This window comes from Hyla sarda, chromosome 1 (assembly GCF_029499605.1).
Source record: "Hyla sarda isolate aHylSar1 chromosome 1, aHylSar1.hap1, whole genome shotgun sequence".
In the NCBI taxonomy this organism is placed as follows: domain Eukaryota; kingdom Metazoa; phylum Chordata; class Amphibia; order Anura; family Hylidae; genus Hyla; species Hyla sarda.
Window position 1 is genome coordinate 460,537,561 of NC_079189.1, and position 25,139 is coordinate 460,562,699.

The 25,139-nt window shown below is 43.5% G+C and overlaps 2 protein-coding genes across 10 annotated transcripts in view; one reads left to right on the plus strand and one right to left on the minus strand.

The window, feature by feature from the left end:
- The window catches only part of IFT81 (intraflagellar transport 81), a 268,139-nt gene that overhangs the window by 159,860 nt on the left and 83,140 nt on the right, over positions 1-25,139 (minus strand). The window contains exon 1 of one of the 3 annotated variants that reach the window (XM_056534506.1): positions 5,704-5,789. The exons of 1 other annotated variant lie outside the window; for it this stretch is intronic. Coding sequence is in view for 1 of the 2 variants with exons in the window: in XM_056534512.1 (XP_056390487.1) it covers positions 5,527-5,598 (72 nt within the window). In the remaining variant the exon portion in view is untranslated. Of the gene's footprint in view, positions 1-5,526; positions 5,658-5,703; positions 5,790-25,139 lie in introns of those variants that run through there. One more of the 3 variants, XM_056534512.1, reaches the window with a different exon arrangement.
- P2RX7 (purinergic receptor P2X 7) overlaps positions 5,814-25,139 on the plus strand; it is a 106,952-nt gene continuing 87,626 nt past the window's right edge. For 2 of the 7 annotated variants that reach the window (XM_056534579.1, XM_056534553.1), the window contains exons 1-4: positions 5,814-5,983; positions 11,547-11,692; positions 11,861-11,930; positions 12,077-12,155. Coding sequence is in view for 3 of the 7 variants with exons in the window: in XM_056534530.1 (XP_056390505.1) it covers positions 23,771-23,874 (104 nt within the window). In the remaining 4 variants the exon portion in view is untranslated. Of the gene's footprint in view, positions 5,984-8,493; positions 9,164-11,546; positions 11,693-11,860; positions 11,931-12,076; positions 12,156-23,588; positions 23,875-25,139 lie in introns of those variants that run through there. The other 5 variants (XM_056534530.1, XM_056534537.1, XM_056534545.1 and 2 more) reach the window with 5 other exon arrangements.

Consider the following 25,139-nt stretch of genomic DNA (forward strand, 5'->3'; position numbering starts at 1 on the left):
TTTGACAGAGGACAGGGGACAGAGGCTGCTGCTACTACTACTGTCTGCAGGAGAGAGGCTGCTACTACTTCTACTGTCTGCAGGAGAGAGGCTGCTACTACTACTACTACTGTCTGCATGAGAGAGGCTGCTACTACTACTACTACTGTCTGCATGAGAGAGGCTGCTACTACTACTACTACTGTCTGCATGAGAGAGGCTGCTACTACTACTACTACTGTCTGCATGAGAGAGGCTGCTACTACTACTACTACTACTGTCTGCATGAGAGAGGCTGCTACTACTACTACTACTGTCTGCATGAGAGAGGCTGCTACTACTACTACTGTCTGCATGAGAGAGGCTGCTACTACTACTACTGTCTGCATGAGAGAGGCTGCTACTACTACTACTGTCTGCATGAGAGAGGCTGCTACTACTACTACTGTCTGCATGAGAGAGGCTGCTACTACTACTACTACTGTCTGCATGAGAGAGGCTGCTACTACTACTACTGTCTGCATGAGAGAGGCTGCTACTACTACTACTGTCTGCATGAGAGAGGCTGCTACTACTACTACTGTCTGCATGAGAGAGGCTGCTACTACTACTACTGTCTGCATGAGAGAGGCTGCTACTACTACTACTACTGTCTGCATGAGAGAGGCTGCTACTACTACTACTGTCTGCATGAGAGAGGCTGCTACTACTACTACTACTGTCTGCATGAGAGAGGCTGCTACTACTACTACTACTGTCTGCATGAGAGAGGCTGCTACTACTACTACTACTGTCTGCATGGGAGAGGCTGCTACTACTACTACTACTACTGTCTGCATGAGAGAGGCTGCTACTACTACTACTACTGTCTGCATGAGAGAAGCTGCTACTACTACTACTGTCTGCATGAGAGAGGCTGCTACTACTACTACTGTCTGCATGAGAGAGGCTGCTACTACTACTACTGTCTGCATGAGAGAGGCTGCTACTACTACTACTGTCTGCATGAGAGAGGCTGCTACTACTACTACTACTGTCTGCATGAGAGAGGCTGCTACTACTACTACTGTCTGCATGAGAGAGGCTGCTACTACTACTACTGTCTGCATGAGAGAGGCTGCTACTACTACTACTGTCTGCATGAGAGAGGCTGCTACTACTACTACTGTCTGCATGAGAGAGGCTGCTACTACTACTACTACTACTGTCTGCATGAGAGAGGCTGCTACTACTACTGTCTGCATGAGAGAGGCTGCTACTACTACTACTACTACTGTCTGCATGAGAGAGGCTGCTACTACTACTACTACTACTACTGTCTGCATGAGAGAGGCTGCTACTACTACTACTACTACTGTCTGCATGAGAGAGGCTGCTACTACTACTACTACTGTCTGCAGGAGAGAGGCTGCTACTACTACTACTACTGTCTGCAGGAGAGAGGCTGCTACTACTACTACTACTACTGTCTGCAGGAGAGAGGCTGCTACTACTACTACTGTCTGCAGGAGAGAGGCTGCTACTACTACTACTGTCTGCAGAAGAGAGGCTGCTACTACTACTACTGTCTGCAGGAGAGAGGCTGCTACTACTACTACTGTCTGCAGGAGAGAGGCTGCTACTACTACTACTACTGTCTGCAGGAGAGAGGCTGCTACTACTACTACTGTCTGCAGGAGAGAGGCTGCTACTACTACTACTGTCTGCAGGAGAGAGGCTGCTACTACTACTACTACTGTCTGCAGGATAGAGGCTGCTACTACTACTGTCTGCAGGAGAGAGGCTGCTACTACTACTGTCTGCAGGAGAGAGGCTGCTACTACTACTGTCTGCAGGAGAGAGGCTGCTACTACTACTGTCTGCAGGAGAGAGGCTGCTACTACTACTGTCTGCAGGAGAGAGGCTGCTGCTACTACTGTCTGCAGGAGAGAGGCTGCTGCTACTACTGTCTGCAGGAGAGAGGCTGCTGCTACTACTGTCTGCAGGAGAGAGGCTGCTGCTACTACTGTCTGCAGGAGAGAGGCTGCTGCTACTACTGTCTGCAGGAGAGAGGCTGCTGCTACTACTGTCTGCAGGAGAGAGGCTGCTGCTACTACTGTCTGCAGGAGAGGGGCTGCTACTACTGTATGCAGGAGAGGAGCTGCTACTACTACTGTCTGCAGGAGAGAGGCTGCTACTACTACTGTCTGCAGGAGAGAGGCTGCTACTACTACTGTCTGCAGGAGAGAGGCTGCTACTACTACTGTCTGCAGGAGAGAGGCTGCTACTACTACTGTCTGCAGGAGAGAGGCTGCTACTACTACTGTCTGCAGGAGAGAGGCTGCTAATACTACTGTCTGCAGGAGAGAGGCTGCTACTACTACTGTCTGCAGGAGAGAGGCTGCTACTACTACTGTCTGCAGGAGAGAGGCTGCTACTACTACTGTCTGCAGGAGAGAGGCTGCTACTACTACTGTCTACAGGAGAGAGGCTGCTACTACTGTATGCAAGAGAGGGGCTGCTACTACTACTGTATGCAGGAGAGGGGCTGCTAATACTACTGTCTGCAGGAGGGAGACTGCTACTACTACTGTCTGCAGGAGGGAGGCTGCTACTACTGTATGCAGGAGAGGGGCTGCTACTACTGTATGCAGGAGAGGGGCTGCTACTACTGTATGCAGGAGAGGGGCTGCTACTACTACTGTCTGCAGGAGAGAGGCTGCTACTACTGTATGCAGGAGAGAGACTGCTACTACTGTATGCAGGAGAGAGGCTGCTACTACTGTATGCAGGAGAGAGGCTGCTACTACTGTATGCAGGAGAGAGGCTGCTACTACTACTGTCTGCAGGAGGGAGGCTGCTACTACTGTATGCAGGAGAGAGGCTGCTACTACTGTATGCAGGAGATAGGCTGCTACTACTGTATGCAGGAGAGAGGCTGCTACTACTACTGTCTGCAGGAGGGAGGCTGCTACTACTGTATGCAGGAGATAGGCTGCTACTACTGTATGCAGGAGAGAGGCTGCTACTACTGTATGCAGGAGAGAGGCTGCTACTACTGTATGCAGGAGAGAGGCTGCTACTACTACTGTCTGCAGGAGGGAGGCTGCTACTACTGTATGCAGGAGAGAGGCTGCTACTACTGTATGCAGGAGATAGGCTGCTACTACTGTATGCAGGAGAGAGGCTGCTACTACTGTATGCAGGAGAGAGACTGCTACTACTGTATGCAGGAGAGAGGCTGCTACTACTGTATGCAGGAGAGAGACTGCTACTACTGTATGCAGGAGAGAGGCTGCTACTACTGTATGCAGGAGAGAGGCTGCTACTACTGTATGCAGGAGAGAGGCTGCTACTACTGTATGCAGGAGATAGGCTGCTACTACTGTATGCAGGAGAGAAGCTGCTACTACTGTATGCAGGAGAGAGGCTGCTACTACTGTCTGCAGGAGAGAGGCTGCTACTACTGTCTGCAGGAGGGAGGCTGCTACTACTGTATGCAGGAGAGAGGCTGCTACTACTGTATGCAGGAGAGAGGCTGCTACTACTGTATGCAGGAGAGAGGCTGCTACTACTGTATGCAGGAGAGAGGCTGCTACTACTGTATGCAGGAGATAGGCTGCTACTACTGTATGCAGGAGAGAGGCTGCTACTACTGTATGCAGGAGAGAGACTGCTACTACTGTATGCAGGAGAGAGGCTGCTACTACTGTATGCAGGAGAGAGGCTGCTACTACTACTGTCTGCAGGAGGGAGGCTGCTACTACTACTGTCTGCAGGAGGGAGGCTGCTACTACTGTATGCAGGAGATAGGCTGCTACTACTGTATGCAGGAGAGAGGCTGCTACTACTGTATGCAGGAGAGAGGCTGCTACTACTGTATGCAGGAGAGAGGCTGCTACTACTGTATGCAGGAGAGAGGCTGCTACTACTGTATGCAGGAGAGAGACTGCTACTACTGTATGCAGGAGAGAGGCTGCTACTACTGTATGCAGGAGAGAGGCTGCTACTACTGTCTGCAGGAGAGAGGCTGCTACTACTGTCTGCAGGAGAGAGGCTGCTACTACTGTATGCAGGAGAGAGGCTGCTACTACTGTATGCAGGAGAGAGACTGCTACTACTGTATGCAGGAGAGAGACTGCTACTACTGTATGCAGGAGAGGGCTGCTACTATCTTTACTACATACAGGGGGTACTACTACCTACTATTAAAGGGAATCTGACACCAAGGTCACCCTTACGGACCTGAATATACAAGTAGACAGTGTGGGTGTCCCTGTTACTAACACTGCTTACAGTGTAAGGGTAGGGTAACAAGAAGCATATCTGCAGCGTATTTGACACTGGGGATGCCCTATTGACCTTTCCTAGAGTGTGCCTCCTGCTGTGCCAGTGTGTCCTGCTTTGTCTGTTTGTAGCAGCAATCCGCTGCTACAAGCAGACACACAGGGATCTGCACATTACATGCGCATTCGCAGTGTACTCTCAGGTATCGCGGCCTCACTCAGGTAGCAGGGGCAGCAACAGCAATGTCTGTGAGTATATTGCGCATGCGCGTGACTCGTAGATCACTGTAGGGATCTTCAGCGAATGAACTACGTGTGAACCTATCCTAAATATCAGTGCAACCTTTCAGGAGCCATTGGTCTTGTTGTGTAAATCCCTTGTTCTTTACTGGAGATAACTGCTGCTGTACGAACATTGCTTTCTCCTGCTCTCTCTGGCCAATGTTACCGCCCCTGCCGTTCATATTCATCCCAGCTTCAATCTTACGGAGTGGTGACACTGGCCAAAGAGGGTGGGAGGAAGCGCAGCTTATACAGGCGAAGAACATGGAATTAGATCCCCTTTAAAAAAAAAAAATAATAATAATAATAATAACTGTATCTGTAATTGGTATTGGTGAGTACTAGAATAAAAGAAATAAATACTATAAACAGGATGTCTCCTCTAAGTTCACAACCAAAAAGTACCTAGTCCCAACTAGGTGACCACAACTATTTGTTTGAACTAGAATAAAAGTATTGGTACTCAGTCTGTGTTAAAATGCTGAGGATAAGACTGGTTTCCTTAGCCAGACAAGTGTTTCCAAAACAGGATGCCTTAAAGGACAAGTATCATGAAAAAAAACTTCTCAGAAGGATAGGGGGATAAGTTTTAGATCATTGGGGGGGGGGGGGGGGTTAGAGCACTGGGGCCCCCAATGATCTCCTGTTTAGATCTCCCCGCTCTCCTTCACAATGGAGCATCACGCACAACCCGAAGCGGGGGTCACCATGCCCCCTCTATATAGCTCCATGGGAGAGCGGATTGGCAATCTTCAGCTCTCCCATATACCTATGTAGAGGGGGCATGGCGACCCCAGGACCCCTGCGATCTAAGACTTATCCCCTATCATAATACTTGTCCTTTAAGCTGTTGCAATACTACAACTCCCAGCATGCTTGGACAGTCTTTGGCCTGGGCATGCTAGGAGTTGTAGTTTTGCAACAGCATGAGGCACCCTTGTTGGGAAACAATGAGCTACATAATATTCTGCATATTTGGCACTAATACCTATACTTATACCAGTGTATCATGCTCCATACAACAGGATGTCAAAGTCCAAACATCACTAGAGTCTCGGACTAGTAAATGCATCAATTTCCGTCATTATCGTGCGGCCTGTGGACTACATTACTCCCTTCACGCATCACAAGAGACGAATATGTATATTTATGTGTCTGGAGGACCCGGCACCATTACCTGACAAGGTAAAACCCGCTTCGTTGATGATAAAAGTAGCTTGCGACAGTTGCCTAGGCAACGCTTCTCTGGCGTAACGTCACTTCCTGCAATGACAGGAAGTCCCCAAGTTGAAGCGGAAGCGTGTCACGGTTTTTTCTCTAACCCCGACAATTTGTCTTATACTGCCCCCTCGCGGTGAAGTGTAGCAAGACTGATGCTGGCTCAAGGCTGTCTACCTCAATCTCGAGCGGTTACAGAACTACAAGTCCCAGGGAGAGACGCAGTAGAGAGAACACTGGTATAAGGCATACATCCCATGCAATAACATAATACATGTAGCTGTTTTTACCATGTGACCTTGTGTGGTCCATTGGCACACATTATTCAGAATGTAATAGACACTTGGGAGCTATTGAGTTAGGAGAGACGGTCTGCTCATTCTGTTTGCTGAACCTGAGGGAGCATAGAGTGACATAGTGGACGCAAATGGGTCCCCAGCAGCACAGAGTATTTCAGGAATGCAGTATGCTGAACCTGTGGGAGGTCACAAGCCTAGAGTGAGGAAGTGAATGGAGCAAGGTCCCAGCAGCACAGAGTATTTAAATTGTAACTTTCATGTTTTATTTTTGATTAAAAAAAAAGCTGTCACTAGGTGTCTCCCTACTTGTCCAGAGCACATTTCCTCTCATCTCTTGCACATACTCTGGACTCCTGCTGGCCCGTCAGATATCCAAAACAGGAAATGCAGTCTAAAGTGCTGAGAGGGGGGGGGGGGGATGTGGGGTGCAGCCTTAGCCAATCATAGCTCATCTCACACTGAACTGCTCTGGGCTGTGTGTAGCAGAGTGAGGGAGGAAGTTCTCCCCTGTATGGCTTCAGATGATGTCATGCCTGCTGGGGAATGCCCCTTCCCAGTCTGGGAATCTGATTGAGACTGAGCAGAAAATACTAAAACAATATCACTGTAGTATTTTCAAGATACACTGATATAGTAAGAGCTAATTAGGACACAATTTCACAGCAAGAGAAATATTAGCTCATTAAAACATAGCCTTTAATTATAACTAGCAAAATAAATCGTCCTCAAAAATATAAGAATAAATCAAAATACACAGTGCAGGTAAGGGTCAAGAGACTGACTTGATACGTTCCCGATTCTAAACCCTCACCATACACAACAATTGGATTTCCTACAAAGCACAATGTTGTGTCAATAGACACAAATTAATTATTCTTATTCCCTACGCATTTCCCCACCTCCTATCTGGATAAGACAGAGCAATGTGGGGTTCATCAGGGGAAATAATGGTAGGTAAAACAGAAACAGTGGAACATGCAATATGCAAAGAAAATGCGATTTGGCTGATCACTATTTACTGCCAACAATAAATTGATGCACGGTCTAATGAGGACCAACCACTCAGACCCATTGGTGGTGTCCTTGGTGTGGATGAGGTTGGGGGGTGGCCGATAGATGAGGGCCGGTACCCTCCTTGCAGCAGCAAGATACACTCTCCAAGAAGATTATAAAATGTGTTTGGGTGCCAAACGGGAGCGCTGGGCTCTGCCCACAAGTGGGAGGGGTCTAGGTGCATCTCCCTGTATAGCTTAGGGTCACTGCAGTACTGGTGGATTAACGAAGCACACGCCTGGCAAGGATGCTACTGACACATGCGCGCTATTATGTTGTGCTCCAGGTCGCTGTGCGCCTGAATCTGGCACACGATGTGTCACCGTGCGCCTAATACTGTATGTGCACGCATGTTGTCAATAGAGGACATACATTGCTGGCGCATAGTATGTGGGTGATCGATGTGGCTGCATAAGCACAGGACCATTCATTAATGTGTGCACATAGTTAATGATGCGCTAGTAGCAAAGTAAGGAATGTGGGGATAAACACTAGGTTACATTACCAGGAAATGAAAGGAGCAGGGAAAACAGCCACACACATAGTGAGGTATAGGGATGAAGATGTTAGTATAGGAGATGGTAATAAACTCTACATCGATGTTAATCCCTTCCCTCTTTGGTGATTTTTCATTTTTGCACTTTTTTTTTTCCACTTCACCTTCTAAAAATACTAACACTTTCAATTTTCCACCTAAAAATCCATATGAGGGCTTGTTCTTTGCGCCAATAATTTTACTTTGTAACACTATTAATAATTTCACTGCAAAATCTATGGCAAAACCAGAAAAAAATTATTTGTGGGGCAAATTTTTTTTTTTTAATTGCCATTTCTACACAGTACAGTTTTCAGTAAAAATTGCATCTTATGTTTATTCTGTAGGTCCATACGGTCGCAAGGATACCCAATTTATATAGGTTTGATTATATTTTACTACAAAAAAAAATTATAACAACATGCACCAAAATTTATACGTTGAAAAATGTCCTCTTCTGGCCCCTATAACTTTTACATTTTTTCATATAAGGGGTGGTATGAGGACTTATTTTTTGTGTCGTGATGTGAAGTTTTTATCGGTACCATTTTTGTTTTGATCTGACTTTTTGATCACTTTTTATTCATTTTTTTATGGTATAAGAAGTGACCAAAGATACGCTACTCAAAAAGTATCAGACTACATTAAGGGTCTATTCACACGTACAGTATTCTGCGCAGATTTGATGTGCAGGATTTCAAGCTGTGTTCAATTTACATTGAAATCTGCAACAGAAAATCCTGCGCATCAAATCTGCACAGAATACTGTACGTGTGAATAGACCATAAAAGAGAGAAAACATAATCAGTTTGTTAAAGATCTCACGGAGTTTAGGGAACTTCGAGCCTTTAATTTTAGCAACCAGGGCCCTATTGTGCAGTCTGAATAAGAGGTATCCTTTTCAGAACAATCAGATACTGATAGAGCAGCATCTAGAAGGGGCCCACCAACACATAAACAGGGTTTCGGTAGACATTTGGGCAACAGAGGCCCAAGATGGGGGGGTGGACAACACACCATAGCGATATCTTTTTGGATAATGTCACACGTGACCTTGAATCCCTCAGAAAGACTAATTCTCCTCATAACCTTAAGCGTCAAGAGATGTCTTCCTTGATTAATCTTGAAAAGGATAAATTAATTATTATTAAGCTATCGGACAAGGGGGGCAATCTTGTTATTCTTAGTCATGTGTCTCAGGCTTCTCAATGACCAGACTTGTTATCGTATTCTGGACTATGACCCTACACCGACATTTTTACGTCAACTACATGACATCCTTGAAGACAAACAAGAGTGGAAGTCAGCTTCACTTATCCCAAGCGAACGTAGTCTCAACAGCAAACAGGCAAGAACAGGACAGGAACCAGCGCTGGAATATCTTCAAATTTATTGGAGGTTAAAACACAGGAAAGGATGAGCACACGTACAGACACGCGGAGAAGGCAGTAACGCGTTTCAGGTCACGTGACCCTTCATCAGACTGATGCAAAGGGATTGATGCACACAAATTTATGGTGGTTCACATAAAGGTACAAAAAACATTCTATGCATGACAAAATAAAAAAGACAATCACAAAAGGATTCCTATGCATTAAAAAACAGATGCTATGTAGAAAAAGTATATGTATGACTGATAATTCACATGGGAGCATGCACATAGAACCAAATTACAAAAAATTATTTTAATCATTAACCCCTTAAGGACGGAGCCCATTTTCACCTCTAGGACGAAGCCCTTTTTTGCAAATCTGACCACTGTCACTTTAAACATTAATAACTCTGGATTGCTTTTAGTTATCATTCTGATTCTGAGAGGGCTTCAAAGTTCAGCAGCAATTTTCCAATTTTTCACAAAATTTTCAAACTCACAATTTTTCAGGGAACAGTTCAGGTTTGAAGTGAATTTGAAGGGCCTTCATATTAGAAATACCCCATAAATGACCCCATTATAAAAACTGCACCCCCCAAAGTATTCAAAATGACATTCAGTAAATGTTTTAACCCTTTAGGTGTTTCACAGGAAAAGCAGCAAAGTGAAGGAGAAAATTAAAAATCTTCATTTTTTACACTCGCATGTTCTTGTTGACCCAATTTTTGAATTTTTACAAGGGGTAAAAGGAGAAAATGTATACTTTTATTTGTAGCCCAATTTCTCTCGAGTAAGCACATACCTCATATGCCTATGTAAAGTGTACGGTGGGCGCAGTAGAGGGCTCAGAAGCGAAGGAGCGACAAGGGGATTTTAGAGAGTACGTTTTTCTGAAATGGTTTTTGGGGGGCATGTCACATTTAGGAAGCCCCTATGGTGCCAGAACAGCAAAAAAAACACATGGCATACCATTTTGGAAACTAGACCCCTTGAGGAACATAACAAGGAATAAAGTGAGCCTTAATACCCCACAGGTGTTTCATGACTTTTGCATATGTAAAAAAAAATAAAAAATTTCACTAAAATGTTGGTTTTCCCCCAAATTTCACATTTTTTAAAGGGTTAATAGCAGAAAAGACCCCCCAAAATTTGTAACCCCATCTCTTCTGAGTATGGAGGTACCCCATAAGTGGACCTGAAGTGCACTGCGGACGAACTACAATGCTCAGAAGAGAAGGAGTCATATTTGGCTTTTTGAGAGCAAATTTTGCTCGGGGGACATGTTGCATTTAGGAAGCCCCTATGGTGCCAGGACAGCAAAAAAAAAAAACACATGGCATACCATTTTGGAAACTAGACCCCTTGAGGAACGTAACAAGGGATAAAGTGAGCCTTAATACCCCACAGGTGTTTCACGACTTTTGCATATGTAAAAAAAAAAAAATTTCACTAAAATGTGGGTTTCCCCCCAAATTTCACATTTTTGCAAGGGTTAATAGCAGAAAAGACCCCCCCCCAAAATTTGTAACCCCATCTCTTCTGAGTATGGCGGTACCCCATAAGTGGACCTGAAGTGCACTGCGGGCGAACTACAATGCTCAGAAGAGAAGGCGTCATATTTGGCTTTTTGAGAGCAAATTTTGCTCGGGGGGCATGTCGCATTTAGGAAGCCCCTATGGTGCCAGGACAGCAGAAAAAACCCCACATGGCATACCATTTTGGAAACTAGACCCCTCACAGAATGTAATGAGGGGTACAGTGAGCATTTCCCCCCCACTGGTGTCTGACAGATCTTTGGAACAATGGGCTGTGCAAAATTTTTCATTTTCACGGACCACTTTTCCAAAGATCCGTCATACACCAGTGGGTGTAAATTCTCACTGTACCCCTTATTACATTCCGTGAGGGGTGTAGTTTCCAAAATAGGGTCACATGTGGGTGTGTTTTTTTTTTGCGTTTGTCAGAACCGCTGTAACAATCAGCCACCCCTATGCAAATCACCTCAAATGTACATGGCGCACTCTCCCTTCTGGGCCTTATTGTGCGCCCCCAGAGCACTTTTCACCCACATATGGGATATCTCCGTACTCGGGAGAAATTGTGTTACAAATTTTGGGGGGGCGTTTTTCCCTTTTACCTCTTGTGAAAATGAAAAGTATAGGACAACACCAGCATGTTAGTGTAAAAATGCTCAGAGTGACCCCTCCTATATCTCCCCTATCCAGTATCACATCCCGCAGACAGCCACACCATTTACTAACTACATAACTATATGCAACATTATAATTATTTAGAATGAGATACTCTCCACCTGTGTTGTCACGCATAATGGGTCATACAAACCCTCTCTCTTCCCCCCCACTAGAGGGGTCCTCATACCCCCCCTACCCCGCCCACCCTTACCTCCCTCCCCCCCCCCCACTTTATGGCTTATTCAGGGACCATATCATACACCTGACATGCGTCATACCAAGTTATGTATCTGTAATGGTTACCATTCAGTACCACTGATCTCACCCTCTTTACTGTTCTCTCGCCATCAGGACTTACTCACCCCTCCCGATTCCTTCATCCGATCCCTCCCATATCTCGGGGAGTACATAATCTGGACATCATCCTTCCTCCCAAGCTTCCCTCTTGGGGCCCCCAGACCGGACTGTATCACGCACCTGTGGGATCCCGCCATCAGGTATGGCCTACCTCTACGTACCCTTTTTCAACTATCCCTACCTACACCCCCCCCCCCCCAACTCTCTCCTCCCTTCCTGTCCCCCCGCCACCCTTCCCTCTCTCACCTCCCCCCCCCCTCTCTTGTCCCCTCTACCCACCCTCCTCATCACATATTATTTATACCTAGACCTTGTTGCTCCCGTATGTCGATCATCCTCGACATCTAACCCTGTCAACCGGGCATACATATGCAAAAGGTAATGTATGCTTACTACTATCATCTAACACTCCCTCGCGCTTACCATACCACCCACCCTATCTATTCCCTTCACCCTCCCCCCCACCTCTCAGCTACAATCAATTAATTAAACTATTTAATCTGTACACCCCGTTACTGTTTTAGACCCTTTCTACTTATTCTACGTCAGAGTGGAGACTCCTCTCATCACATAAACAGGTGTCATCAAGCACCCCGATTTAAGGTAATCTCTACCTTTCAGCAGTACCATCATATACCTACAAAATGTAGTAAGTAGACAGATGTAACACCTTCCTGTGTATCTTCTATTCTAAATTGCCATCTGTATGCAGCTGTCCAGATCAGTGTGTCACTTTCAATATATCATCATATAAGTATATCTACTGTACATTTCTTCATTTACATGTGATGATGCATTGTTACCTTATGTGTGGTCTCTCATGACCCTATGTTTACAGTATTCGCTAACTATAATCCCTGATGAGCTATCTGTAGCCACACGGATTAGCGAAACACGTTGGATTAATGCTATCTCCGTCAAACGTATAATTGTACCTTCAATTATGCAACACATATAACTGTGGGTCTGTAAAGTGAATACTACTATATACCCCTGGATACAACCCTCGGGTCTAGATATTGTACTGTATTTTACCACATGTATGTCTATTTCTGTATAGTACACTGTCAAATGGATCATATGGGATATTGGCCAAGCTAAACTGCTCATTAGCGATACAGTACTACGATTGATTGTCCCCTATGTAACCTAGGGTCACTATGAGGTTCCAGTGTAGGCCCAGGTCACAAGGACAGGGGACCTGCAGTACCGCTAGGCAGGGCCATTACATAGGGACATACTAGTCTTCCCCTGGCCATCCATGATCCCATTTACACTATCTTTCTATGTATATGTAAATACTACTGGCCCCTACCAGTATACAAGGAGGAAATATATACCATCACACAATAACTTAATACCACCATACTGTACTGAATAAAACCACTATACACAGACCAGTATTCCACCACACAGTGCCCATATAGCGAAAGTTACCAGCAGTAAACAGGATCTGTATACCATTTAAGTGATTATATACAAGACCAGGGCTGCCATCACAACTCAAGGCATGATCACACGCCGCCGGCCCCGTGGTCGCCGGTAATCAGACCCAGAGCGAACATGCTCCGGGGACTGATTTTAACTGGGGTGCGGCGTGCAAGATCACGGGGGTCCCCAACGGCGGGACCCCCGCGATCAGACATCTTATCCCCTATCCTTTGGATAGGGGATAAGATGTCTAAGCGCCGGAGTACCCCTTTAACTCCCACTGACCCCCCCCCCCAAACAGCAATTTGGCCCTCAACCTTTTCATACAATTACCCATTGTATGGGGGGGGGGCGCAGCGGTGGGCAGGGGAAGTCTTCCTGTTCCCCTTCGGCGCGGGCGGGTGATGTAGTCCGCAATGGAGCAGGAAGCAAAGCACCTGCCTGCTCCAAAAGGGCTGCAGCCTACACACAGAGGAGTGTGGGGGGAGGAGTGTCCCTCTGCTCTCTTCCCAGAGAGGCATTGCGGCCACGGCCCCTGCACTCACCTTAAAGGGCCGGAGGCTAACTATTTAAAAAAAAGAATACAGTGCTGCAGCGACGGGCCCCTTTGCAGGTTAGAGTGCCCCACCATAAATTCGGCCTACTGGGCTGCGGCTGCTGCAGGGTGGGTACAGCGGGGACCCTTACTGGGGTACTGGGTGTCCCCCACTGACGGCAGCCCTGAGCAGCGGTGGCGGGCCCCTGACCCGGCCGGGCCCTCGGACAACATCCAAACCGACCGGCCGGTCAGTCCGCCCCTGCACTGATCACAGCATCTACAGTGTTAACTGCCAGGATCGGAGCTCCACTCATAATATGACAGCGGTTTCCTCTGCAATACCTTCTCCTGTTGCATCTCAGCATGTTATCGCTCTGTGACAGGTATACTGTAGCTATCACAGAGTGTTACAGTCATGGCCGTAAATGTCGGCACCCCTGAAAAATGAAGTATTTTTCACAGAAAAGGATTGCAGTAACACGTGTTTTGCTATACATGTTTATTCCCTTTGTGTGTATTGGAACTAAACCAAAAAAGGGAGGAAAAAAAGAAAATTGGACATAATGTCACACCGAACTCCAAAAATGGTCTGGACAAAATTATTGGCACCCTTTCAAAATTGTGGATAAATAAGATTGTTTCAAGCATGTGATGTTCCTTTATACTCACCTGGGGAAAGAAAGAAAAAATCACACCTGAAAACAGATGAAAAGGAGAGAAGTTCACTTAGTCTTTGCATTGTTTGACTGTGTGTGCCACACTAAGCATGGACAGCACAAATAGGAGAAGAGAACTGTCTGAGGACTTAAGAACCAAAATTGTGGGAAAGTATAAAAAAATCTCAAGGTTACAAGTCCATCTCCAGAGATCTAGATTTGCCTTTGTCCACAGTGCACAACATTATCAAGAAGTTTGTAACCCATGGCACTGTAGCTAATCTCCCTGGGCGTGGACGGAAGAGAAAAATTTTATGAAAGGTGTCAACGCAGGATGAGATCGAGCAGACCAGAGCAGAAGATAACCGATAACACTAATCAGTGCTATGCTGAAATGATTGCTATAAATAGTCCCCTATGGGGACTATTAAAGTAAAAAAAATGTAAAATAAAAAAGTAAAAAAAAATTGAAAAAATCCCCTCCCCCAATAAAAAGGTAAAACGTCCGTTTTTTCCATTTTACCCTCAAAAAGTGTAAAATAAATGTATTGATACACATATTTGGTATCGCCACATGCGTAAAAGTCTGAACTATTAAAATATTTTGTTAATTATCCCGTACGGTGAACGGCGTAAATGTAAAAAAAATTGCTGCTTTTTTGTCACATTTTACTAAAAATAAAAAATTTGATAAAAAGTAAAACCTAGGCAAAAGTGGTACTGATAAAAACTACAGATCATGGAGCAAAAAATTAGCCCTCATATCGCCCCATATACGGAAAAATTTGAAAGTGATAGGTGGTCAAAATAGGGCAATTTCAAACATACAAATTTTGTTAAAATGGTTTGAGATTTTTTTTTAAGCAGTACAATTATAGAAAAGCATATAACATGGATATCATTTTAATCGTATTGACCCACAGAATAAAGAAAACATTTCATTTTTATCATAGAGTGTGCAGAATGAAAACAAAACCTTCCAAAATTTGCTAAATTGCGGTTTTCTTGAAAATTTTCCCACATAAATAATATTTGTTTGGTTGCGCCGTACATTTTATGGTAAAATAAGTGATGTAATTACAAAGAACAATTGGTGACGCAAAAAACAAGCCCTTATATGGGTCTGTAGATGGAAATATAAAAGAGTTATGATTTTTAGAAGGCGATGAGGAAAAAACGAAAATGCAAAAAATAAAATGGGCCTGGTCCTTAAGGGGTTAAGGACACAGGTCAAAATAGCAGTTCAATATTAATTACTCACATCTGTGGCATTTTAAATTAAAATAAGTGTCTTCATATAAAGTGTCAATAAGGGTGCGTTCACACGTCTGTCTGTCCCCGTTTTGTTTCCTTTTTTGCAGGCTGTCAGCGGGTTCAAAACGGTTTAAAAAAAATCCCATTCATGTCAATGGGATTTTTTTTTACAATCCATTTGTACCCGTCTGCACTCATTTCCGTTTTTTTTTTACGGCAGAAAAAACGGCACATGCAGGATTTTTTCTTCCGTCCAGAAAACGGAATAAACGGATACAGTAAATTTATCATTGAAGTCTATGGAAAACGGCTGAGCCTTTTATGTCCTCCGTTTGCATCAGCTTTTTCGGCCGTATGCGGTTTCCCGACCACAGGCAAAAACGTGGTCGACTGTGAACCCAGCCTAAGTCCTTCCTTTGTATATCCTGTTCCTTTTGAATACATATTGGCTTTGGCTCAAAAACTGCAGAAGCAGTTTTCCAAAAACTGCAAGAAAAAAAATAAAACAAGTGAAACTTAGCCTAACAAGGTTATAGAACTTTATAAAGATGGAAAAGGAGGTATTAAGACATCCAAAACAAAGCCTTGAAATTGTCAGTCAATAATGTTCATTCATTAATAAGTGAAAAATTCAGGGATCTCTTGATACCAAGCCATGGTCAGGTAGACAAAGAAATATATGAACTACAACTGCCAGAAGAATTGTTCGGGATACAAAAAAAAAAAAAAAAAAAAAAAAAAACCTACAGGTAACCTCATGAGAAATACAGGCTACTCTAGATACTTGTACAAAAATAAGCCTTCCAGAAAGTAGCCTTCAATGTGCCAATGCTGCAAAAAAGCCTGGTTACAATAGGGGGGGAATTTATCATTTCTGTGCTGATATCTGCTACGGTTTTAGGTCTGGTCCAAAACCGGATACGGGTCAAAACTGAGCCGACCGGAGTCACCGTTTGACTCCGGTCGACTCATTAAAGTAAATGGAGTCATGGGCTGATCTGCCTGGGGTACGGGAGCGCCTGGTTTTCCCCTGCCCCAGCCGGATCTGGTACCCGTATGTAAAAAACGAGGTGTGAATGCAGCCTTACAAAGACGAAGTTCACCCTCTTGGAGGCAGCATTTCTGTAGAACAATATTCTCACAGTGCGAATAGGAAAAAAAAAGCAAGAACAGTGGGGGGTATTTATGAAGCTTTTTACCCTGTTTTTTTGTCTGTGATTTGTCGCAATTTTTTCCTTTATGTCATTTTTTGCGACAAATGTTTGCGCCAAATGGTTTAGAACAAAATCACTGATTTCACTTTGTTAGGCGTGATTTCAGTTACAATCATGCCTTGGTATGAAATTCATTTGCGACTTTTGTTTTGGCGCATTTTCGGGCGCAATCATGCACGTTAGGTCGCAAACTTGCACCAAGAAAAAAGTGACACAGAAAGTAGCTAAACAACATTACAAGGTAGAACACAGGCCAAACAAAGTGGCTTACCAATGTCATAGTACATGGCTGTTTAAGTTCACAAACAAAAACATTAACCCATGTAAAAAAAAAAAAAATTTCAAAAACGTTTAAAAGGACCACAAAGCAAAAAAAAAAAAAAATCATGTTTAGCTAAGGTAAAAAGAAACATTTATCCCAGTCAAACATTTATCAACCCTAGGAACAGATTTGTAAGTTGGAAAAAGGAACTAACTGGGTTAGATTTAAGTTTGTGAAGCTAGCTAGTTGAAAAAGCAACATTTAGCCATGGCTAAAGTAAAACATTTACCAAGCCTAGGAACAGAATTTTAAGTTAGAAAAAGGAACTACCTGTGTTAGATTTACCTTTGTGAAGCAGGGCAAAATCCAAGTGGAGAATTAACAAGTTTCAGCTGCTACAACACAGATTGGTTGCAATGAACAACTGGTCAACTTTTCCTCTGCACAGGTTTTGATAAATCTCCCCCATCTTGTGTCTAAGTTTAAATATTCCCTGAGGCTAAGTTTGAAAAAACGCTGCGGCCAGATGTTAGCTGCAAATCAATGAAAAAGCGCAAAAATAATTTTTTCATTTTGCGTTTTTCAGTTTGGCGTTTTAAAAAAAATCCTTTTGGCGTTTTTTCACTCTTTTTTGACGTTTATCAGCTCCTTGGTGGTTTTGCAAAGTCGCAGAATGTTGAGCCTATGGCATTTTTTTTTGTGTGAAATCGTGGCGATTTTCTCCCATAGAAGTCTATGGGAGTAAAAAAAAAAAACACCAAGAAAAACGCCATGTGGGTTTTAACTTTGGCATTTTTGCAGGCGGTTTGGATGACTTTTTTAACGATCCCCCAAAAAAGTGACAGAGATACCTTTTTTAAATAAAATTTCGTAGGGTACCATTAAAAAAATAAAATAAAAAAGATTCACAAGTTATGGAAAAAATTGTATCTAACGAAATCTATCTTTTTTTTATAACGAAAGTTTTATACATTTTTAAACAGGGATCAATTTTTGTGTGCGGGCAGGGCACTAAAAATGTAGCCGACAATAATGAAAATGTAGTGTGTGTGTGTGTGTGTGTGTGTGTGTGTTTTTCACTTTTTTTTTTTTCATTTTTTTTTAACATTTTTAGGTAGTACCACTACTCACAGCATGGAACACACTGTTCCATGATGGGAGAAGTAGTACCTGTACTAATTGACAGATCGCCGCGGGTCTGTTGCGATCCTTCTGTCAGTGCAGGGGACCATAGAAGAGCGGCCGGCCACATCTATACATTATACAGGAGGATCACAGCGGGTGTCAGGAGTGACATCCGCTGTGATCTTTCCTTAACTGCAGGTACTACTGCTCCCAACATGGAGCACACTCTGCTCAGTGCTGGGAGCTGTAGTACCCGCATTAATAGACAGATCACAACAGGTGTCAGAAGTTACACTCGCTGTGATCTGTCTATTAATGCAGGTACTACAGCTCCCAGCATGGAGCAGAGTGTGCTCTATGTTGGGAGCAGTAGTACCTGCAGTTAAGGAAAGATCACAGCGAATGTCACTCCTGACACCCGATACGATTGTCCTATCTATTGCAGAGATGCACAGCGCTCGCATCTCTGCACTGTACTCCGGCCGGCCAGTGATATGAATCGAACATAACTCATTCATATTTCCCTCTGAGAGCGGCGATTGGCTGCAACCATCCGGCCAATCCCCACTCTGGGTGGAAAATATGAATGAGTGATGTGAGCACTGTATAGAGCCGCTCCGCATCTCTGCAATAGAAAGGATGATCGCAACGGGTGATCCGTCTATTAGTACAGGTACTACCACTCCATCATGGAACAGTCTGTAAAATGTATAAAATAGAGAGTAAAAAAGTGAAACACACACACACACTTTATTAAAAATGTATAAAAATTTCATTATAAAAAATAAACATTTTGTTAAATAAATTTTTTCCCATCCCTACTGTATCTTTTTTTTTTTTTTTGGTACCCAACAAATTTTGAAAACAAAAAAAACCCAAAAGGGGTCAAAAAATGCAATTTCCACTAAAATCCAAAAACGCCTGAAAAAACGTCAGACGCAGGAGATTGCATTGGCGTTTTTTTCACACAAAAAACGCAGGAAAAAAAACCAAGTGGAAACTTAGCCTAACAATCCCTATGGTGGTCTATGTGCAAGATATAGAATACATTCAAAATACAGATCAATACAATTCCATGTCTGTAATATAACTGTCAGGAACTTATCTGGCCATGCTCCCATGCTGTGTCCTTTCCAGACTGTACCTGTCTTCTGCTTTGTTGCATCCCCTGGTTGTCAGGGAAAAGAGTGCCGTGTGGATAAGCATCTCCTATCCCTATAGGATGGCCAAGGGAAGCTGGCTAGTCAGGATACTGGGACACGGGGACAATCAGAGTCAGCATTGGCATCCCATGCTTCCTAAGTGTGTATATTAATGGGTGCCCGCTGGGCGCAGATGCCTGATATTTGTCTTCCTAAACCTTTACTAGTGTTTCCTAGTACTCAGCTTCCCCTAGATCCTGACCATTTGAATTGTTTCCTGACTTAACCTACCAATTTGCCACCTGACATTATTCTCCTGGTTTGACCTCTGTCTGTTTTGTGTGTATCGTACCTCTGGTTCTGATTCTGTACTGCGTTGCTATCCTCATTCTGACCCTTTGGCCTATGTTTTGGTTAATCCTTTAGCACTTTGATTTTGTCTCATACATCTCTGTTTGTATTAACCTGGCTTGTTTGACCTTCCCTGTATCTCTGAGCATTTAATCTAATGTAGGGACCGTCTCTGAGTTGGGGGCTGCCATTTAGGGCAAATCATCCAAATATGCAGAGACAGTGGTTAGGGTGAGAGCAGAGCTACACCGTTTGCTACCTGACATGACAATAACCTAATAAGTGTAATATAATGCTTACATCGGGGTGGATTTTTAGTTCTACTATATTTGATGATAGTGTTGATGCCACACCTCTTTTTGCCAAGCTTATTCTAGTTGTATCTTGTCAAGCTGTTTCACTCACTTAATTCTTATAATTATCCTACATGTAATACTAGCTCTTCTCACTACTAGAAAAAATGAAGGCGCTAAAGAACCCTACCCTTATATAAATGCAGATTATAATAATATTTCTTATTAGGGCCTTATTTATAAACATTCAAGGCCCCCATACAAACGAGAGAAAAGTCATCTATATCTGCTGATTTCAAACCAGTCAACTGTTTAGTGTGTAGTGTGTATAGGGGCCCAGTTCTTTTGTTCTCAGGAAGATAAGTGTTCTTAGAACAGAAGAACACTCAACTGAGCCAAGCATGCATGTATATTTGAGAATTAGAAGAGATAGATGCTAATGAAGGTGTAAGGCCAGCTTTACGCAAGGAACAATATGTGTTAAATACAGTATGTGATAGTATAATTGCCATTGGTCACTATTATTACATGGACTATCCAGCAAAGATAGGCTATTCACTCTGAAGTGGAATTTCTGTGCATTTGCCACAATGTATGCCACAATTTTCAGTCCCAATCAAAAATCGGATCCCCTGAGAAAATGACCAGATCATAGTCACTAGCTGACTACGATTGGGTCTGCAGCCCCATAATAGTTAATGGCTCCGTATCTGTCCGTACCTATCCATGCACAGATACGATTTCAGGCGATTTGAGCTTCCGAAATCATATCTGTACATCGGAAGGTCAGATCGTGGTGTGAATGCAGCCTTAGCCTCAAAGAGCAAATCTGTTAACTCAGCAACAGGTGCATTATTCACTCAACAGTACAGCATTATTTACCAGGGTTGCCAACTGTTTGTAAACTCCTGGTTAGTCCACAAAAATAGGGTGCTTTTTTGTCTATTGAAAATTACACCTCTGTGTTTTTTTTTCTTCTTATATTGTTGAAGCTTGATCTTACTGTATATTAGATTGGCTGTGCCTGCAGATAAGGGAATGTGGACAAAGAGTAAAGACAAAGAGAAATAACCACAGCTTTAGCTTCCTGCCAAGGCACTGTGGGAAAAGCCAGAGGTGTCGTTAGGGTGGGGGGGGGGGGGGCTAACGGGCTATACCCCCAGGTGTGGGGTCAATAGCCCCAGGTCTTGGGCTGCTACAGTCAGGGGCGGACTGACCGCCAGGTCCAATCGTACGTGGTCCAAGGGCCTGCCACCGCTGCTGCTACTGGGGATCCAAGACACTCGTCCTGGATCTCTGCTGCCTATACCTACTGGGGGAGGGGAAGAGGAGGGGGGGATTTGATGCCTACACCTTCTGGGGGGAAGGGGGAAAAGCTCTGCTGCCTACACCTACTGGAGGGGACCCTACTGTCTAGACCTACTGTGGGGGGGGGGACCCTGCTGCCTACACTTACTGTGGGGGGACCCTGCTGCCTACACTTACTGTGGGGGGACCCTGCTGCCTACACCTACTGTGGGGGGGACCCTGCTGCCTACACCTACTGTGGGGTGACACTGCTGCCTACATCTACTGTGGGGGGCCCTGCTGCCTACACCTACTGTGGGGGGACCCTGCTGCCTACACCTACTGTGGGGAAACTCTGCTGCCTACACCTAATGGGGAAACTCGGCTGCCTTCACCTACTGTGGGGGAACTCTGCTGCCTACACTCACTGTGGGGGAACTCTGCTGCCTACACCCACTGGCTACCTACTTGACTAACTATCTGGCTACTTAACTTTATATCTGGATGCCTAACTACTTACCTGCATACCTGGATATCTAACTACCTACATACCTGGCTGCCTAACTACCTACCTACATATCTTGCTACCAGCCTACATATCTGGCTATCTAACTATGTACATAACTGGTCTTCATACATGGCTGCCTAACTACCTAGCTAGCAACCTACCTACATACCTGGCTACCTGCCCTTTTACTGTGCAGGACACTAAGAAGGGAATTATTACAGTTTTGGGGCCTATACATGGGGAGATTGTGTAAATGAGGGTAGGGCACTGGAAAAATGCGGAATCTAACATGTTTATCCTGCAGGCTCTGAAGAAATTAGTTTTGGTTGGAAGAAGTTGTCACGGCAGTCTACTCTGGACAGAGAAGAAAAGGAAAGAGGATCAGAAAAGACATCACCTGGATGTAGTGGTAATAACGGAAGTCCTTGGAGGTAACGATAATCACTTACATGGTATACAGATCCTGTGTACAGCTGGAATCTACCTCTATATGGTCCTGTATATATTCACTTATATGGTATACAGATCTGTGTATACAGCTTACAATTGGTATTTACCTCTATATGGTCCTGTTTATAATTAATTATATGGAATACAGATCATCTTGGCAGCTGGTATCTACCTCTATATGGTCCTATATATAATCACTAAAGTAAATGTGTATGGGAATATTAATCTTTTATACAGTGGATTTTTTTAGTAACAATATAGAGGTATTAGTCAGTGATAATGGTGGTAGTCATAGTATGGCAGTATTTTTTGTTCTTTACTGGTAACACACAACTAGCAAGGTGCACCGGTGCACAAATTTCATATTGAAATTTTTTTTTTAACTGGTATTATTGGTAATATTGGTCTCAGTAAACAGGATTTAGTCAGTAACAGTATGATGGTGATATGTATGGGGAGAATATTCCTCCTTGTATACTGGTATTATTGGTAATATTGGTCTCAGGATACAGGATTTGGTAAGTTACAGTATAATGCTGATAGGAGTTTGTTTGCTGAAACAACACTGTACAGTTGTCTGCTGGTAGTAATGAGTATATTGGAGGAGGAGGCTGGATGCAATTGGGCGTGGATGAGGGTCTGTTTAGGGGTGTAACTGAGGGTGGGGTTAGGGGTGTGGCCTGGACTATGGGCTCTAGCCCCTGGTCTTCTGGAGACCTAGCAACGCCCCTGAAGGCAATGCTGCCCAGTTGCCCATAGCAACTACTCAGATTGCTTCTTTCATTTTTTTAGAGGCATTGTTAATGTTAATGAAAGAAGCAAACTGATTGGTTGCTATGGGCAATCTTCTTCTCTAAAGGTTTTGATAAATCTTCCTCTGTAAGACTAGAGCTACATTGTGACTTTTTGTAGCGCTTCAAATTGATATGAGCTACGGAGCTGCTGCTGTAGTCCAAAGGAACACACAGTTTTATGCAATCTTATGGACCGCAACTATCACTTAATAGTTAAAATCAATCTGTAGCACTAAAAACGGTCACAGTGTAGCTCTAGCCTACGGCTATGTTCACAATTCGGAATATTCGCACGGAAAACCTTCTAAGCAGCTAGGCATTCCATGCAGAGTCCAGAGAAAGAATGGACAGGTTCATTCTTTCTGTAGACACGGAAATCAGAAATTCCGTGCCAGAAACATCTGGCGCAGAAATTTCCTTGTGTGCACAGCACAAGCAGAATATCATTGACTTCAACGGGACTCTTTTATGTGTAATTTTGCCCCACAAATAATCAAATAATATTTTTTGGGCTTTTGCTTCATATTAAAGGCAAGGCAGAAAAAGTGAAACCGCAAAAAAAATAAAAATAAATCACTGCATCCTTAAGGGGTTAACAAGTGGGAGGTATGCTAATAGTCGACATTTCGCAGCTCAGAGTAAATGCTGGTAATAATGTTATATCTGTATATTAAGCCTCGCCTCTTTACTCAAGAGTAGTCAGTGACTGTGTAGAGCTTTTCATTACACAGTGTGAAGAGTCAGTTACAGAGCAGCGCTCTCTGCTCAGCAGGAAGAACAACCAGAAGCTGCAGAGCCCTGAGCAGCAGAGCAGCTACTGGCGAGATATTGTTGTTAGGCGACTCCTGTGAAGTTGTTCAGGTTTTCAGCAGCACACTGCATTGTTGAGCAGTAGGTGCCCCCTCCAGGAGTCATGTCTTTTTGTGAGTACAGCACTGATAAGGAGCTTCGGATAAGGAGTGTACCACTGGGCACTCTGAAGTGGGTGATCTCTGCAGGAGTGTTTCTATACATGTGGTGAGTACTCACAGGCGGACACTAGCTGACTCATAGGCTGACATTGTTTTATCTTCTTCTTGTGTGTTTATAGGTAGGAACTCCCTACTCTATTTGAACACAATGGAGAATAGTCATGAAACAATGTCACTTATTGTGATAATCCAGTACTTACTAGCAATTGGCAGATTTATTCTGGAGAAACTTCATGAAGGAAACAAAAAGAATCTGAAGCATATTTTCCACATGTTTCTTCCAGCTGTCACTCTTCTGCCCGATAGTAACAAATCTCACTGGTCCGATTACTCAGACACCCCGTCTGAGTAATCTGACCAGTGAGATTTGTTACTATGGGGCATTGGTGATTAAGTGGCAAGACATATGTAACAATGGGGTAGCCCCAAAGGGATTATTGTTATTTTATTTATTTACTTATTTATTTAGTTATTTTTAAACACACTCTTAGTTTCAAGCTCTGTACATATGATATGGGTATAAAATATGTAGTATATCACAAAAGCAAGAACAATAAACATGAATGAAGTGAATAACAGTGTAGTATATATGAATAGAGGACCCTGCCCGAGAGAGTTTACATTCTACAAGGTGGGGATAGGGAGACAGAAGGTAAGATAATCAGCAGTTTTGCGAAAACACCAATTTTCCCGCATGGCGTTTTTTTCTGCGAAAAAACACCGTGTCCAGATGTTAGCTGCAAGTCAATAGTAAACTGCTAAATGCCAGATTCACTTGGCGTTTTTCAGTTTGGCGTTTTTTTTTTTTTTTTTTTATCCTTTTGGTGTTTTTCAGCAATTTTGGGCTCAGAGGCTGGATTTTCAAAATGCCTGACAAAACCTAGTTTGGCGTTTTTTGCCCTGAAATGATGGCGTTTTCCTCCCATAGAAGTCTATTGCAGAGCAAAAATGCCAAGAAAAATGCCAAGTTGGTTTTAAATTTAGCATTTTTTGCACACGGTTTTTATTCTTTTTTGGACTTAAGCGATCCAAAACAGTGATGGAGATACCTTTTTTTGATAAAAATTTTGTAGGGTATTATTAAAAAATAAATAAAAAAGGGATCAATTTATGTGGGCGGGTAAAGCACTAAAAATGTAGCAGACAATAATAAAAATGTTGTGTGTGTGTGTGTTTTTCACTTTTTTTTCAACATATTCTAGGTAGTACTACTACTCCCAGCATAGAACACACTGTTCCATGATGGGAGTAGTAGTACCTGTACTAATTGACAGATCGCCCGTTGCGATCCTCCTGTATAATGTATAGATG